Source organism: Hippoglossus hippoglossus, chromosome 17, assembly GCF_009819705.1.
Source record: "Hippoglossus hippoglossus isolate fHipHip1 chromosome 17, fHipHip1.pri, whole genome shotgun sequence".
NCBI lineage: Eukaryota > Metazoa > Chordata > Actinopteri > Pleuronectiformes > Pleuronectidae > Hippoglossus > Hippoglossus hippoglossus.
Window position 1 is genome coordinate 15892302 of NC_047167.1, and position 18924 is coordinate 15911225.

The 18924-nt window shown below is 41.5% G+C and overlaps 1 protein-coding gene and 1 long non-coding RNA gene across 5 annotated transcripts in view; one reads left to right on the plus strand and one right to left on the minus strand.

Moving 5' to 3' along the window:
- Window positions 1–468: 468 nt before the first annotated feature.
- Window positions 469–18432, plus strand: dtna (dystrobrevin, alpha). Of its 4 annotated transcripts, XM_034613215.1 has the most exons (25): window positions 1466–2307; window positions 2775–2844; window positions 3947–4014; window positions 5277–5357; window positions 5456–5669; window positions 5995–6080; window positions 6561–6715; window positions 6805–6910; window positions 7378–7544; window positions 7749–7873; window positions 8927–8935; window positions 9311–9394; window positions 9628–9696; window positions 11550–11645; window positions 12798–12879; window positions 13233–13327; window positions 13962–14075; window positions 14291–14387; window positions 15374–15397; window positions 15975–16134; window positions 16228–16317; window positions 16403–16502; window positions 16644–16761; window positions 16881–16919; window positions 17154–18432. In XM_034613215.1, the coding sequence occupies exons 3-24, from the start codon at window positions 3948–3950 to the stop codon at window positions 16896–16898; spliced, it is 2157 nt and encodes a 718-aa protein (XP_034469106.1). In that variant the 5' UTR covers window positions 1466–2307; window positions 2775–2844; window position 3947; the 3' UTR covers window positions 16899–16919; window positions 17154–18432. The 4 variants fall into 4 exon arrangements, with proteins under 4 accessions (XP_034469105.1, XP_034469106.1, XP_034469104.1 ...); XM_034613214.1 differs by lacking the exons at window positions 1466–2307; window positions 2775–2844 and adding an exon at window positions 469–766; XM_034613213.1 differs by lacking the exon at window positions 2775–2844 and having other exon boundaries at window positions 1468–2307.
- The window catches only part of LOC117778033, a 303640-nt gene continuing 292267 nt past the window's right edge, over window positions 7552–18924 (minus strand). The window contains exon 4 of the long non-coding RNA XR_004616718.1: window positions 7552–7661. This is a non-coding gene — a long non-coding RNA (uncharacterized LOC117778033). The remainder of the gene's footprint in view (window positions 7662–18924) is intronic.

Sequence of the window (18924 nt, forward strand, 5' to 3'; positions counted from 1 at the left end):
TTACAGTTAAACTAAACACCTTTGGAGTTTTTATGACAACTGAAGTCTACCACAGGTTCTCTGTCATGTTTGGAAGGGGAGAGTGAGGTGAGGGGTATTCAACATGGTATGCAACATGCAACTTCACCACTAGATGTCACTAAATTCTACACACTGAACCTTTAAATAATCATCCATGATATATATAGTACTAATTTTCTGTATTGCATTATTTTTTAATTAACAAAGAAATCAAGCATAACGTTGTCAACACATGTAAAACAAAGTAAGTGTATAGATACTTATAGCTATATATACATACACACGAAAATAAAATAAAATCAAACAAAATAGAATAAAATAAAATAATAAATACATAAATAAAATAAAGGTATAGAAGCAAGGTTGCATGTGTGTTAGTGGTTACAGTTTTTTTTTTTTTTGCAGCCGGACCACAACACTGACGCAAGTGAAGAGGTCCCGCATTACGTCATGGTGCAGGCCACACAGTGGAGGTGAACGCAGCCTGTTCTCAGATCAGTCCGTCTGCGCGCTGCCAGCAAATTTCCACAACACGAGCTGTGCGTGGATCGAGCGGCGGCGGAGCGGCCGCTTCGTGCAGCGATGCAGCAGCGAAACACACCAAAGAAGAAGAAGCCCTGATCGCCCCGCAGTGCGTGGACACGACGCGAGCCGCTGACGGGATTTCTTCCCCCCCCTCCTCCTCCCCACCTCGGAGTGAAACAAACACAGGGATGTTGAATGACATGCCTCGAAATTCATTGTGGTAAGTCTTGTTGCAAGTGCTGCTGCTGCAGCTGCCGGAGGATCTGGCACCGGCGGCACAGCAGCGACCTTCACCTACTTTGTCCCTGCGGGTGAAAATGAGTTTCAAGTTTCAAGGATTTCAAACGCAGTGACTGGAGTCGCAGTTTGCGGGCAGATGTGTGTAGATGTGTGTAGATGTGTGTGTGTGTGTGTGTGTGTGTGTGTGACGGTGGGAGCTTTGTCTCTCGTCCATACAGGTGTTTCTCTACAGCGTGACAGGTGACGCCTGAGCCGAACATTGTACCACAAGGTGCCTGTTGCCTGTCTGGCGGCCCTGTTCTGTTTGGTCAGTGTTAATGTGGTGGTTTGTACATGTTTCCTCATTGTTCGTGGTGCAACTTGACACCACTATTCTGAGGACTACATCTCTTCCAGAGTTTATCAGTGCTGGGTAACACATCACACATTTTGCACAGTCAGATATACAGTACTTTCTACACAGTCTTGTGTTTATAACATTTTCTCAGATTGTTTTAGTTTGTGCAACAAACTCAATGGCACCTGCAACTACAAATTAGTAGCTGCACACAGGGCTCCCAAAGTTTTGGCCTTTTTGCAGCCGAAACCATGGTGATCAGCAGCAGGCGACAGAGCAGAGGGCCCTCCAGCAGACATCACAGTCTGGTACCAGATAGTTTCACTACCTACACAGCATCTACTCCAGCAACGGCAGCTGGTTTACCCTAATAAGTCAATGGTGTTTTTATTATTATTCCTCCTGTCGGGGAATGGGATTCAGAGGCCACAGCAGTTTACGGTCTTATGATGTAAAAATAACTCTGGCCCAATCAGTGGCAACAGCTGCGATGTACTGTACCGAGCCGGCCAAACACAGATTGCCGTGTAACTCAAGTAAGTGCTTGTGTTTGGATATGTTGCATGACAATCCGCTCCGAGTTCACCAGGGAGAACATACATTAGCAGTACTGTCCTCCGTGTTTTATTGAGCCGCTACAGAAATAGATTCATAATATAAATAACTGACTAATAAGGCACATTTTTGTTGCTGGCCTGAAACCTCGTTGTATATTTTGGCCCAACAGAAGACCAAAGCTGGAGCGAGTCGTGCCTGTGAGAGTCTTGGTTCGGTTTTGGCAGCGTGTATCTCCACCAGTTTCTCTGCAGTGCCAATGGCAAATGAGGATTTGCTCTTTTAAGGGCAGTTATTTTATCCAATGTTGCCAGTTGTGACAGTGCCACACAGAGAGAGAGAGAGAGAGTAATGTTTGCTGGGCACATGCCAGGAATGAGGTTTGGGGTCTGCAACTAGAGAGTCAGTAAAGCTGTACAAGAATGTCGAGCCTTCTCATTCGTAGTTAAAGATAGAGGCGGCACAGGCTGTATCCTCGCTGACAGTTTCTAATTTCAGATATCTTGCTCGGGCCCGTCCGTTTGGGCCACTTTTTGGTGTCAGGAAGTGGTTGTGGACAATTGTTTCTAGAAGGTGAACTAACCTCGGCTCAGAAAAGGGAGGGCTGCTACCATGGTGCTTTATGAAAGGTATGTTGATCATTTCATTCCCTTCGCTATCGCCACAGTTCCTATTGGCTCCGCTGGTTTAATATATCTGCAACAGATTGTATCAATCTCAGTTATTTCCGAGACTCCGACCGCAGAAGGTCACGGAGCTGGCACTCGGGAGGTGTTTGTTTATGACGTGGAGAAGGATATCAGTGTTAATCTTTAAAATATCATACATTTGTCCGTTCATTCACTCTGCAAGTGATGAATGGGCTCGCATAGACATTACTTTCAAGATGATACTGGACTACAATGGGCAGTGGCCTGTCACTGCTGTGTATACATCTGAAACTGCTGTTTACTGTTGTAGGTGCATTCATGTTTCCTTAAATGATGAATCACCACTTTAATATTTGCTTTATTCCAAACCTTTCATTTGCTACATCACATTATGATATAAACCTAACATGCAGGCATTCTCATATGTGGACGTTCTGTCTTGTCAGGATAACGTGCCATTAATCCTGTGTTGTGAGGGGATCTCCTGAAATGCTGGACTTGATCCTGAAAATCCAGGTTAACGTATTAGCCTAATCTTTTCCCTCTTAAAGTGGATTTCAAAGATTCATAGAGCTCAGTAACTGAGTGCCTGTACTGACTCAAATCAGAGGGAGGATAGCAAAAGAATAAAGTGCACTGTTGTTTCCAGGCTTATTCAGATTTCTGCACCACTAGTCTCTGCAGCATAATATTTACATCCCACCAATTACTGTCAGTAATTTGAAATCGCATGCCTGAATGATTGTCTTGCAGAAAAAGTGTTTTCGAGCCATATGTGCCACTGGGCTCTCAACTATCAACCCACCGAGCGCTATCTCATACAAGATACTTCCTAGCGCTCAAAACTTTCCTCTGCAAACTTAACTTGTCTGCAGTGGGAGGTGTGTTGTGTGTGTTGTGGGGGGGAACCAGTGCTATGTTTTTACGAACGGAGTGGCTGGGATCTTTGCTGCCATGGCAACAAACCACATGACTAGGTGTATTAGATTGCCTCAGACATTGTGCAGCGAGGCATGGTGTGAGCATTCTCTCTGCTGCTTTGCCCCTTTTGAAAGTCTTGTCCTTTGCTTACTTAAGTCCTCCCCAGGGCCGAATTAACTAGTTATGTGGACCCACACGGCCCAATGTGTGGCACAGTAAGCCCCCCCCACACACCACCACCACCCTGTTGTTGTGCATATCAGTCACTCAGGTACTTTTTACCTCTTACCTCAAACAGTCCAACCATAGTTTAGCAAACATGACTTGACACAGAGGGCCTGTTAGATTTAGATTCCTCCAAATGTTGAAACGTTGTGCTTGGTGTTATTGTCAGAGCTTTTCTACTTTCTTCACATAAAGATTCTTGAATTGTGATGTCCTTTTTCACAGGTTATCAAAACCAATGAAAAAAGAGGAGAAGGGTTTAACTGCTTTAATGTAAGCCGCAAATGTTAGCATGTACATCTAACTAGCTAACTACCTATGTGGTAACAAATCTTACTAAGATGTTGTGAATGAAGCAGGAATTAAGTCGAGGTGCACATTCAGCGATTGAGCAATGTCTTCAGTTGGATCTTTTTCTGTAAATAACAGGGTCACACATGCTCTGACTTTACTTTCCTCTCTTCCTGAGCAGAATGATTGAAGACAGCGGGCGGAGAGGTGACAACATGGCAGATCGAAGGCAACTGTTTGTTGAGATGAGTAAGTGCTCTGAGCCACTGCAGCTCAGTGTGATCTATCCCCGGCTGTTTTACGCACTGAACATAAAAATGGCAAATTCCTCTCTGTAACTTTCATGTCGAGCAAAGACGAGCGTCTCCACCAGAGTCAAGCAGATGGATCTTTAACACTGACAGACAGGCCTCCAGTTTGACCTCACGCTCTCCCACTATTCACACAATGTGAAATCAGACTGTTATGTCTTCTTCTTTGTTTTCAAAGTTTTACTATTAGGTTTTTTACTCATATTGTTCTTTTCACAATAACAGAGTTAATTGACCTTTTTCTCTGCAGCTATTTCAGCCTGTAATCATATGTAAACACAGGTGTTAGTAACATTAATGAAGACTCAGTTCTATTTATACACAGAGCCTTAATAAATTAGATTATAGTAACTTTGTTATTGTGTTTATGTACTATTTCATCTTCAAAACAAGTCTAAAGGTCATTTTATACTTTATTCATTTTGTAAGAAGTGTTTTTATCTCAAATTGCCATGTCTTACAATTATTTTTTTCAAATCTGCTCCAGTTCTACACAGTCAAATCAATTCTAAGCTGTAAGTTTCATATTGACTCAAATTTTTGGATAATTTTTAAGTGGTAAAAATGAAGTATAAAGTTAACTTACACCAAAAAACATTTAATCTTCTGGATGTGCTGTTGATGGACACATCACAGAGCAACGGGCAAAGGAAATGGAGGAGCTGCTCACAGCGGGAAAATAAAAACACTGGCCCTAGAATACCTTTGTGAAAACAAATCTGTTTGCTGTGTTTGTGAAGTCAAATTGACAGTGACACTCCAAAGCTTTGGAACATGTTGCAACATTTCCTGTCAGAATAAAATGAACTGAATGGATAACAAAATTACAAACAGTTAGTCTGCCAGTCAAAACTAAAGGAAAGGCAGTTAGTAAATTAGCTGCCTGCTCATTCAAACCTAATCAAAGCCAATCAAAGACACAGACTTAGTGATGAAAACTGACATAATGAAATGAAAGGGTTTTGGGTAAAATAGCATCATAAGAAAATGTCCTTCTCCCTTAAATATGTTTACAACCTTGGGTCCTTTGAAAGGGGCTATGAAAAATATTGTTATTATAATTATTATTATTATAAGAAAAGCAAAATACAATAAACTGTTATCGTAAGACAGAAACATGATAAAGAAACATTTTATAAGATGGACTTTAAAAAATTACTGTTTTGCAATTACCATTTGTAATGATAACTTCTTCCTCAGGGGCCCACGACTTGGATTCCATCCGATTGTCAACATACAGAACAGCTTGCAAACTCAGATTTGTGCAGAAGAAATGTAACCGTGAGTATGAAGCATTTCTAACTACACGACTCTGTTAATTTCTTCCCCCCCCCCCAATGAAAATGTTGATTTGCTGTTTCTCTCTGTTTGCTCTCCAGTGCACCTGGTTGATATCTGGAATGTGATCGAGGCTTTCCGAGAGAACGGGCTGAACACCATGGACCTCACCGCTGAGCTCTCCGTGGCTCGCCTGGAGATGGTACTGTCCACCATTTTGTACCAGCTGAACAAACGCATGCCCACCACGCACCAGATCAACGTGGAGCAGTCCATCAGCCTGCTGTTCAACTTCCTCCTGGCAGCCTACGACCCGTGAGTAACCCGTCACATGACGGTCGGCGGCTGGTTGTGTACTTTCACGTCTGGGGATTTGATGTGAGCTAGTGGAGTGTGCAGAGGGATTCTCATGTGTCTTCAGTGAAAATACAGACTATTTACCTTAAAATTTTAAATATTGTAACACCATACTGGTGAAGAGTGGAGGGGAAAACATTTTTTAAGACGTTGATGGCTGTAATTCAAATTTTTTTTTTTAAAGGTTGTGTCAAAAACTGCTGAATTCACCACATCATAAACATTAACGGTTTAATTTAAAAGGCTCTGACCATAATGTTAAATGTTTTTCCTCTTTTTATAGGGAGGGCCTCGGCCAAGTATCTGTCTTTGTCGTGAAGATGGCCATAGCAACTGTCTGTGGTGGGAAGATTCTGGATAAATTAAGATGTAAGCAACACAACAAATCCTTATTTTGCTTTTAATTGTGAACAATTAAAATTAAAATCAACACTCTTACCTGCAATAAATCAGCCAATTGTCTCTGTAAAGTTCACACTCTTCTAGTCTAAGTAATGTATTGCATTGGAATTTATAATACAAACTTCTTGTAGCTGTATTTTCTGCCTCTCTTTCTGCAGAGGAGAGGAAGTGCTGGGTTATCAGGGGAGAAGTCATTATTAATTTTCCGAAAGATTTGGTTTATTACATAATCTCCTAAATCTGTGGGTGCACTACCAATAGTTTATGAAAGAAAAAGAGGAGGGCCGTGTTGCTGGTGTCTTATAACGTCTGATTTGAATAACTGCTTTACTTTGATTTGTTTTCACAAATAAGTGGGATAATTGCATTGTGTAATGTTATAATTAGCCGACTGTGGTGGCAATTAGTTTGATTCGTTTGTGTAATGTCTCCCCGCGCTGTTCCCAGATATTTTTTCACAGATATCGGATTCCGCTGGAATAATGGTGTACGCACAGTTTGACCAGTTCCTGAGGGAGGTTCTCAAATTGCCCATGGCGGTTTTTGAGGGACCTTCGTTCGGTTACACAGAACAAGCTGCAAGAACCTGCTTTGCACAGCAGGTGAGGACCGTCTAACCACAGAGTGCAATGCTTTGGTGGATGTGTGATTGTTTTAGCATTGACGTTGTGGGTGAATCTCTTATCAACAGAAAAAGGTCTCCCTCAACACATTCCTCGATACGTTGATGTCAGACCCGCCCCCTCAGTGTCTGGTGTGGTTTCCACTCATGCATCGGCTGGCCAACGTGGAGAACGGTAAGACGGCACACGGAATATTTATAAACTGGGAGGGAAAGCTAGCACGGCCGAGAAGTTCAGCTTTGCATCATAATCTTGAGTCACCACATGCACAAAACACACACACACACACCCAGTGAAGACACTCCATAGGGACCTCACACACTGTGCGTGAGTGCTTGGGCGTGTCTGTGATGCACTCATCATCACAGGCCACCTCCCTGTGAGCAGATAAAACACTGTGACATCTTTACACATCTTCAGTTTTCTTGTGTTGATTTGTGCGTGTTTGTTAAAAGTCAACGGATGTTGTATCATCAGAACAGGCTCCATATCCCCGCACATCTGTCCTTAAATTAATCGAAATTAATCCTCTACTCACTCGCTGCAACGTGCAAAATATCTGGGTTGCCGTCACATCTGTTTATGTGCGTGTGTGTTTGTGCGTGTGTTTGTGTGTCTGACCCCTCCTCTCCTCCCTGCAGTCTTTCACCCGGTCGAGTGCTCCTACTGCCATACTGAGAGTATGATGGGCTTCCGCTACCGCTGCCAGCAATGTCATAATTACCAGCTCTGTCAGGACTGCTTCTGGAGGGGGCATGCCAGCGGTTCCCATAGCAACCAGCACCAAATGAAGGAGTATACGTCATGGGTAAGGAGGAGGAGGGGAGGGGGTGTGTCTGCACTGGACCAGTCATTGTGGCTATTTTCGCTCCGCTTCACCGCGACGTGAGCGACGGCAAATGCTGCGACGCAGGTGACGGCGCTGCTGCCATGACGCCGCTGCGTCGTCTAAGAAGACATTAGCTTCTGCACGTCCTCTGAATCTGTGCCTGACTCCTGTGTTTCTCCCCAGAAATCCCCTGCTAAGAAGTTGTCCCGCGCCCTCAGTAAGTCACTGAGCTGTGCCTCCAGCAGAGAGCCTCTTCACGCCATGTTCCTCGAAACGCCAGAGAAACCTCTCAACCTAGCTCACATTGTGTAAGTTCACCTCCTCTCTTTTAATTCTCCATAGCACAGAAAGAGAGGAATCAGAGAGGTGTGTTATTTTCAGGGCCCCTGATTTCAACCCCCAGCTGAGATTTATCCTGTAGCTTCCTCTGAGTGTCAAGTATTGGTTCCACTGATCAATGAGGCTTAATTATAGCCTTGGGAATGATTGTAATCTGCAGTGCTGCTGCTACCTTTTCATTCACTTGACTGATGTTTTCTGTTTCCTTATAAATGATGAAACAACACACACTTTATAGTTCACTGTCTGTTAAAGGCTAAAGTAGGTATTAGAACACAAAGTCCCTTCTGCTGCTGCTACAGCTACTTTTTCAATATTTATTCTGTAAAATTTAAAGGAGACATTTTGCATATTCAGGTTCATAGTTTTAATTTAGTTGAGCACTTGAAAAGGTTTACGTGCTCTAATGTTCAGAAAATGCAGGTCACATGACATCACGATGATGCAGAGGTATCGGCCGTAGTACCGACGAGGCGTTTCAAGAGTAACTGTGTTCTCTGTGGGGGAGAGGATTTCCATTTACTGTGGACTTTGGGCTTTTTAAATTTGCTGACCTACAAAAAAAAAAAGAAACTATAACACACCAGAGGGAATAAAAACTGTAAAAACATCATATACCTCAAAATTTTCAATAATTAAATTTAATGTTGAACTTTGAACATTCCAAATGATACAGCAGCCAGTTGCTGTACAGGCTCAAGCTCAATACTTATTAGATAAATATATTTTACAGTTGAAAAATACACTCTAGTGGGCAAACTCTGCGTTGTCAACTTCACTGCACACACATATTTGGCATTTCTTTACTGTAGTTTTCAATAGACGCACAATCACATATCTGTATTTATTTTTGCCAGTCTGACTCCAGTAAGTTTCCTTTTAGTGTTTTTGGTAAATTCATTAAAAAAAGGTTAATTTCCTTGAATTTATTTTCCTCATATTTTGGTAAATTCAAAAAATGAGCTGATTGTAATAAATTACGTTCATTTCCTTCCTTGTTTTTTTTACTTTCCTCAAAATAGAGACACGTGGTGAGTTTGTTTTGATTATTTGACGCACCGCAAAATGTATTTTTGTACATTTTGTTCAATTTACATCCTTTGTGCTCATTGTGCTAATCACAGTGCCATCCCTCCTAGTGTCCCCACACTGTCCATCATTAGTTCCTATCCGAGCACTTGCTGTGTTTGTTGATCCGCTCGTCCGTTCCTCAGTTCATTGCACGTTTTCATTGTTGACTAATTATATCCCCACTTTGTTGCCACCTTCTGTTACATGTACAGAAAGTTATCTAATGAAATATTCTTTCGGAGATCCCTAGTAATTCACAAAAAGACAAAAGCTTTTCCTTACAGCATTTTTACAATTTTATTTAAGTATAAGTAATATTTTATTTCCCTCCCTAGGCCACCAAGACCAGTGAACATCACCAACGACCACTCGCTGTCCCACTCCATGCCGACATCAGGGAACCCTTACTCCACCAAAAAGTGAGTAAGACAGCAGGAACAATGGATGTCCTGGATTTTTAGAACAGCTCTTTTCAGTTTGCCGTGCTCCCTGAAGGCCACATGTCCTGTAGACTCTGTGACCCACACCGTCTTTATTTTCTCGTAGTGTGTGTGTAAGAGAGAGAGAGAAAGAGAGTATGTGCGTGTGTGTGTGTGCGTTCGCTTTTATTTTGTGGTTTCCTGGCCCTGAATGTAAATGGCTTGCCTTACAGCAAGAATAATGATGTTGAGCAAAGAAAGCCCTTGACTGGGACTGCTCCGTATCTGTTCAAAGGGAGAGGGTAAGTGACACAGGTGTGCACACCAGAATGCTTTTGTAGCCGAAATGCATGCGTGAACTAATATAGATAATAATCATAGGGCATAAACTAGAGTGCTTATCATCCTAAGGAAACTAGGGGCTTATATAGTTGTACTCGAGGGGCTGTTTCAAAGACGCTAGATGAAGCATGCATCATAAAGATCGCTGGCCATTAGTTTAGCGGGTCTATTATCTTTCTTTTCAATCACACAGAAATGGGGAAGTCTAACTGCCAGTTTTCTAAGTTAAAGCACCTAAAATGTATAAATTCCCAAACTCATGTGAATAGATTTGACCTGTTCACATGAAACGGGATTTCACCCTTTTTTCAGATGCAGTTTATGTATTTTGGAAGTTTTAAAGAAATCTTTGAGCTGCCCCTGCACCTGCATTTGATGAAGAGAGCGGAACACTACATCCTTTCATAACGTATATAAAAACATACGGATGATGTGATGAGTGATCGCTGTTCTGCAGGTTGTTCTTGATGTGCATGTCAGAGCATCGTACACTGAGGCTCCTGTTTGCAAAGCCTGCGAGCTGATATACTACAAAGCTCTCAGGTGATGTGCCCTTTGGAAGTCCACTGGTTAGTATTTTTATAGCAGTGACTGAATAGAACCTGATAAGATTCCGTAACATACAAATAAAGTTTATTAAAGAGCCCTGAAATATACAGTTAAAGGGACAGTCCACCAATTTAATACTGTGGCGTTATAAAGGTGGAGGACTTGTGATGCTGAAATTTGAAAAAGATTTCGTCAAAATCAAAACCGAGTGATGCCAACCTGACTTTTAGCTTCTGTCTGTCATTTTCCCCAGTGCCCCAAACTTTAATGCAGGCTTTTGTTAAAGCTGCACTATGACTGTGTAGCTTAAAAAGTGTTGCTCATTCTGACAAACATGTAAAGTAGATCATTCCTTAACTTTACAGATTATTTTGGAAAATAAGCTCTGTAAGATATACAATGAGTAGGGAGGAGTGAATGAGTGAGTGATTTCGGACACAACCTCTTTCTCTTGTCTGACCAGTCAGGACTTTTTTTTTTTTATATTGGACAGACGGACCTTGACCTTTCTATTTCTAATTCTGACTAATTCTTTTGTGCTCCTCCATGATGGGCATCTTGGAGTAAATCAACTCTCATCTGATGAGGAATTGGCCTCTTTGGGCAACAGCCAATATTTTGGGGCCTCCGGCGTCGACGAAACACAAACGGCAATACTCCTTGTAGGTGTCGTCGCTCTAGACGACATTTTGGATATTCTCCATTAACCGCTATCTGCATATAGCCAATATATTTCAGTCAATGTGTTGTGCCTGTTTTAAACGTGATTGGTCAAACTATAAATCCAGAAGGAAACCAGAAGGCGTCCAGCCCCCAAATCTCATCATATTCAGATGTAGAATCTGTTTATAGAGATGCTGGTTGGCATGGCTGCTACATTACAGCTGTGTGTGATGCAGGTGGAGAAGGTGGAAAGCCTCTTTATTGTTTGACTTAAATATAATAGTTTTAATAACAGAGCACTGAGTGATTGATGCTTGTAGAAGGTAAACAGTGCATGCAGCTCGTAGAGTTCATGGGCATGTCCTTAATCGTGCTCCCGGCCTTCATCGGCAGGGTCTCTCCCAAACATAATATGGCCTTGTTCCTCTCTAGTCACCCATGAAAGGCTGCTTTTCCAGCCACTCTCCTCCTCCTCCTCCTCCTTCTCCTCCTCCTCTCTTTTGTTGTCCTCTCTCTCAGCTTTCCCCTCGTCCCCCGTACCTCTGTTGTCACCTGTGTAACGTTCTGTTTTATGTTCTGTGAAACCCTGCCACTGTTCCAGGTTGAACTACAACCTCGATGTTGCCGATAGACTTGCTGACGAACATGTTCTGATTGGCCTCTATGTGAATCTGCTCCAAAACAACCCCAGATCATGGTTAGTTGGTGTGTGCTGCTGTGTTTGCCAGACGCCAGTGGAAACTATGTGCTCTGCTGAACCGCCACCTCGCCACTCCTTCCCCCTGATCTAACTTCACTCTGGATGTTACAGGCCTAACGCTGCATGTTGTCAGAGTAGGGACCTCGACCTCTGACACTGCTGTCAGCACATTATTTCCATTCAGCCTCTTTTTCATAACTGTTTGTGTCCAAAATGGTATCAAGAGGAAAATGTAGATTTGATTCCAATATTAAATACAGGTATATATGGCCACAGTTTAGCATGTAATGTAAGCGTTGTTGTCTTATTTGTCCCATTAGGTTATATCACTCCAATCCTCAGGGCAGATTAGTTTGTTAATTGGCACCTTTTAGCTGCAATTTTCCTCCATACAAACTCATTTCTGAAACGTGTCTGGTTTGTTTGATCTGTAGATGCTGCATATTAATGAGAGTATTGTATCTTCTCTCCCCTTTGAGGCATCAATGCTAATTTCCTCAGCAACATGAAAAGTGTGTGTGTGTGTGTGTGTGTGTGTGTGTGTGTGTGTGTGTGTGTGTGTGTGTGTGTGTGTGTGTGTGTGTGTGTGTGTGTGTGTGTGTGTGTGTGTGTGTGTGTGTGTGTGTGTGTGTGTGTGTGTGTGTGTGTGTGTGTGTCAGTGATGATTAAATGCCATCTATCATTTTTGTCTACGTGTGTTATAGTTAACCACTAAACCCAACATCACCACCAGCACAAACACGCACACACAGTGGTATCTCCATGACTTCAGAGAGCATTACTTTGACTTATACTTCCTGGAGACTTACTCTAACCTCAACCATAGTTACTACTTGTCTGTATGTATGTGTGTGTGTGTGTCTGTCTGTCATTTAAATACAAAGCGAGTGATTACTCCACCTCCACTTTCATATAACAGATCATCTTCATTCCTGCTCTTGTGGTTTTACATAAGAAGCTCAGCATGATGACTGAGGCCTCGGCCGCCACAGAACGACTTCTGAAGCTTCTTCTGATTAATCAGACTCTTCAACAAAAATAAACTTTCTTGGATTTATTTTTTTGTATAATTTCCTGCATATTTGATCTCGCTGTGTGTTATTAACTGTGTCGCGTTGTGACTCCCATCTCTATTTTCCTCTTGATCAGTTTGCTCGAGACCAGTAACCATCAAGATGAAGAGCACAGTCTCATCGCCCGCTATGCTGCTAGACTGGCTGCTGATGCTGCGGTGAGATATATATATATATATATATATAAGACATTTATTGCACACATCATATCGTGGCATCTTTTATCACTGTTCAGAGCCAAAAATCTGTCCTTGATGAGAAAAGGGTTTAACGTACGCTGCTACTCCACCTTTGGGGGTTTCGGTCTGTTTTATTGCTGAGATGAAAAAGGGGATTTACAGGTGGTGATCTTTTCTAAGCAGACGTGTATCCTCGGATCGGCTCTTGATGGATGTCTGGTGACTTAACCGTTTTGTTCCCCCTGTGAGACGTGAGATAAGGTAGCGGGGGTGACATCATCCAGAGGTAACTGCCAGGTCACGTGACATCTCCTGCTTGGTTTCACCGACAGGCTCAACAGCAGCGGATCCCCACAGACCTCCCCTACTCTCTGGATGCCAACAAACAGCAGAGGCAGCTCATTGCCGAGCTGGAGAGCAAAAACAGGTGAGGGATGACTGCCGCTGTGATGCTGTTCACTTCTTCTCTCTGTCTCTACACAAATTCCACCACAAAAATAAATTCTGACCCGAAAACATCCATTACTGAAAAAAAACTATTAATTATTAGCTGAATTTCCTCATTAAATATCAACATTTACAAGAAGATTAGGAACTGTTTATATTTGAAATTTAGATCAATTAATAGTGGACAAGCAAGATAAGGTCATTTTTGTTTAGAACATTTTGTACTTGGCAGCAAATTCAAATAGTGTAAAACAGTAAAAGTCGAAGAAAAACCATTACGGGTAAGACGACTTAACATTGAATGGAACAGCAAATGTCTGTCATCTTGTGCATTGGAAAAAAATTAACAAATGTATAAACAAGGTTATGTTGTATTAACAGCTTTTATGTGAACCAAGTGACCAAAAAACCTCAGTTATGTCAGTTTTCTGTTCAGATTTAAACATTGTTAGATATAGATTGTGTGTATATGTGTATGATAACCAGGCAGGTTGTTCTAAATATGTGTAGCATTGTAGCAAAATGCTGCCTCCCCAAGTTTTGTGTTGACCGAGGGTCATTTAGACAAAGTATGTCAGAAATATGTATTTGCATATGTTTGTGCTCGTCACCAGAGAAATCCTGCAGGAAATCCAGCGGCTGCGGGTCCAGCACGAGGAGGCCTCCCAGCCGCCCCCTGACAAGGGTCAGCAGAACCCCACTCTGCTGGCGGAGCTCCGTCTTCTCAGGTAACTCTGCTAACTCCACCCGTCCCACTGCAGTGTGTGGTCCCAGTTTAGCTCAGGCTGCGGTAAACCTACCTTCTGTGATTACCTGTCGTTTTACAAAGCAAACAAACAACATATGTTGCAAACCGCAGATGCTCGTGATGTCTTCCTCCTTGTTTTTCCACTGACGTGACGTTAAGGTGTCTTCGCACTGTACAACTTGTTTCCTCTGTCAGGCAACGCAAAGATGAGCTGGAACAAAGAATGTCGAGTCTGCAGGAGAGTCGCAGGGAACTCATGGTGCAGCTGGAGCAGCTAATGATGCTTCTCAAGGTACCGGCGACGTGTCTCTCATCTCTCTCACTGCACAGTAGTCACATACAGATGAAGTCTCCTCCATGATTACTGAAGGAGGACACACACACTCTATTTCCTGTGGGGAACAATACAGATGTGTTGTTTTTTTTACATGTCCGTCTTAGCCAGAATCAATTATGCTGAAGATTGTCTTTACATGTTTATATAAAACTACACGGACATGTGCTGCAGCTTGTATGTGTTCTTTCTGATATTGATGCAGGTGGTGAGCAACATGGCCTGATGATGAATGGGCCTTGTTTTACATTTCCTTCCAGCTGTGGCTGATGGAAAGCAAACACTGCACTTTACACAAGGACACGTCAGAAATTACCCAAAATGTCCATTGGAGGGCGCCCTTAAGATTCTAGCGTTGTAATCTTTTCTTTTCTAAACTTAAAAACATAAAGGTACAATATATTAGCATATTTAATTAAAGAGTCTTATCTATAGATGAGAAAAAAGCATTTAATTTCTTTATTTTATATTATTATTATTATTATTTTGAATATAGGCAAGATATAGTAATAATATAAAGTAAAATCATTATTTAGTGGTAAAGCGGTACCAGACTCTAATCTTGTAAGAATTAAATAAGTTATTGATTGTTATGAACGTGTCCTCTCACGTCAATGTCAGTTAGTCAAATTGAAATATGGCATTGATTAAATATGCTAATGTAATTAATATGTTAATGTGTCTCAAAGTGCCAGACAAGAGTCCAGACAGACCGTTTGAGAACATGATACCGAGTTTGGAATTATCCTCCATGGCACCCTACAAGACAGCATGTCATCTTCTCTCTGAGAAAGATATGATCATCTTTTTATTAACCCAAAAAGATCCATGTTAATATATTAAACTTGAATGAGGAAGCCACATTCTCATCATGCACCCACTGGATTCCCCCCCCCCCAGAAATACTTATGGTTTTATGAGCCTTAAAATATTGTTTTTTTCAGCTGGAGGAGGAGCGGAGACGAGGCGTAAGTTTGAAAAATCGAAGGCTTAAAGAGACTGAAACTTGGAAGCATGTTTGAAGCAAATACTTACGTCGGCTGAAAATTGTATCCAAAAAACTCTTGGCTTCCCTACAAACTAAAAACTAAAAACTTTTTCCAACACAATTTAGAAATTCATTGTGTTTACCAGACGAGATAAAAGCTCGTGGTTTGGTTTGTGGGCATGGTTGGAATATTTCATGGAGGAAATCTGTTCTAATAGCATGTTAAATATGAATAATTCCGTGTTGAAAGCAAAAACTGTTTAGCGACTCAACATATTGTGCATTTCTAACATGTGTATTGCTATTGTGGTTGACTTTCAGGACAAATTAGCCTCTCAGTACTTCAACAGCTATTAGATTGAGTTATTAAGCATTTTGGTGATTAAATTAAATTAATTTGTTGCAGTGTTTTAACCCCTGGTAGTGAAATAGTCATGTGCTCATGTTATTTGCTTTAATTATATATATCATTTTATAGTCTTCTTGGTATTAAAGCATGATTTTCTCTGTAAACAAACTCAGGGGCACAGCACTCATTTTGTGTGTATGTGTTTCAGACTCAGGGTCCCGGCTCGCCACGCTCTTCCCCCAGCCACACCATCAGCCGGCCAATCCCCACACCCATCCACTCGGACTCTGCCAGCACGACCCCGACTCACACACCTCAGGACTCACTCATGGGAGTGGGAGGGGATGTTCAGGAGGCCTTCGCTCAGGGTGACCTACTCAAACACATGCATTTATTAGGTCTGGTTAGAAATTGGACGTAATCATATATCCAAATATCTCTTTTTGTGTTTTGTTGAAAAGGTCCAAGGAGGAATTTGAGGAACGACCTGCTCATTGCTGCTGACTCCATCACCAGCACAATGTCATCGCTGGTCAAGGAACTCAATTCAGGTCAAAATGAATCCGAAAAAGCTCATGTTTGTCCTCCTGAATTTTTTTTACACAACAGCTGATTTCATATCTCTTTTTCCCACAGAGGGTGGAAGTGAGACTGAGAGCACTGTGGATTCAGACTTTGGCCGCAGTGACCTGTCGGCCACAACCTCTTCTGATCCCTTCATCACCTTTAAACAAAGGTTCATCGACATTCAGTACACAAGAAATAACAGATGTGCTGATATGCAAGAATGCTGAAATGAATGAGAGAAAAAAGTTGTGAAGAGATAAATGTTTTTGAATCTTCTGTCTTGTTTTAATCTGCCTGTGTTGTGCTGCAGGAGGGTCAGCGCTGCAGAGGATGAGAGCTTTGACAATGATCTGGAGCAGCAGCTGGAGGACGAGCTCAGCTTGGAGGAGCTGATGAAGCACAGGCAGGAACCAGACAAAACGTGCATGGTGAGACTGGAAACAAATCAGAGCAGAAAGCTGCGTTATGACATATTTTGAATGGTTTAATTTCTCCTTCTCCGTTATGATTCTAACCTGATGTATCTGCTGTGGTGGCGTTCATACAGGTGACTCTGCAGCAGTGACTGTGTTAGTCCATGTTACTGGTAAGTTTCAATTTTTAATTCTGTGAAGTCTGGAAAAGGCCAGAAAATAGTGAAAAATGCTTCAAATATCTTCAAATAACCATGTCTCTAAATCCAAAAACTCAGTTTCCTATTATAGATGACAAAGAAAAGCAACACATCCTCACCTTTTTTAAAAGCAGGAACCAAATATATGATGTTTACTTTTCCTTTCTTTGCTTTACAATGGATGCTATAATGTTTTATTCTTTACAGGTGAGCAATATGAAACGCAACAATAGTAGAAGACACTGGACACTGGGCCGACACTGGGCCGACGGTACCGAGCACTGAAGAAATGAAGACGATTTTAAGTTGAAAAAGAAAAAAATTGCTCAGTCCAACCACAGACTACATTTATGTGAAGATATATATTTTTAACCAACCACATATTTAAAGTAATACTGTGAGCTGATGTAAAGAGATTAATTACTAAGCTGTCTATGATACCACAGGTGCCATAAAAGGAAACTCATGACTTTCTTCTTCTTAATTTTTATCCTTTTTATATGAGTTGTGTCGCCAGTGTACGACAACAGTGTTCATACACGGCGGCAAAGCTTCGAATTCTCATGTTTCTGAGTTTTAAATGAAACGAACTAGGATTAAAGGTTTCGTTCGTCATCTGCTTTATGTTTGAAACTTGAGATTACGTTTGGAGTTGAAGTTATTGACGATACAATTTGCAATCTTTTGTAAATGTATAACTCTGACCTGGTCACCCTGAAGAGATTTTATCACTATTCCATTCTTACTGTTGCTGTCAAGTGGCTTTTTGTATTTTTTGTTTTGTTTGTGTTTTGAAGCAGACCGACTGCTACTGATCAGATAGTTTTTTTTTATTTGACACATTGGTGATAATAATGCACACTGCCTTAGCTGATTGGATGATCTCACAGAGGAGTTCGTTCAAACTGTCGATGCAGCATGTAGCTAACAACACGACCCGTTCTGCAGCGATGCGACGTGTGTCCACTGGGGAAAAATGAGGTTAAACTCATTTAATCTGACGCTTGGAAAGGCATTTTGGTTAAGAGAGATTTGAACTGACTATATGTACAATGTCTACATATAAATGGCTGATTAAAAATAAGTTTTAGATGGATTGAAGGTGTGTTAAAAGACAGGTACACAGACGCTTCCAAACAGCTAAAATTCAAAGGTTTACACTGGTAAGGGCATTGAACAAACTGTGTTTACTATCAATGGTTAATGAATTAAGGGTTCGATCATAGATCATTGGCCATTGCTTCCTTTGTTAGCGTCAGTGCTCTCACGCAGACCTGTGCATGACTTGCACAGCAACCTACACACTCTTGATGTACTTTCTGAGTGTGCGTGAAAACTTTACTCAGTCACTTTGGAGGGCGAGAAAAGTGGCAAGCCAATCTAAAATCATAAATGTGTGAAATATATCTAGTTTGATTTTTGAGCAAGTTCATAGCAGTGATTTTTGCATGGTGGTGATGCATAATAAAGTGTTGACACAATATCACAATTTTTGCCTATGAACTCCGTTTTCTCTTTCTTTTTCCATTCCAGAACGGCACACTTCAATTGGCTTGGTTTGGCAGTGCACATTTATTATCTGTCATAAATGCACTGTTGGCTGCCCTCAACCTATTGTCTATAATTCATCACACAGAGCCACCATCTGAGGTAACATAAAAGCAGCCATCCAGCTCTGAATCTCACTTTCATGTGGGTATTAGGAAGGAGAATTTCTCTCTCAGGCTCAAGGCGGTATTATCAGCATATGAATTAACTGAGAAGAGGTTTTATAATAATTATCATCAGTGCCTTTTAAAAACATCAACACACATCCATCAATTTTAACATTCAAAGACAATATTTATAACGTTGACCCACAACCTCCATCACCAGAGCTTTACATTATGATCACAATCTAGCCTCCAAGAACCCTCCGACAATATGTTCTTTATCGGCTTGTGTCTCCTCTCAGCTCAGTTAGCGAGCTGCTCTAACG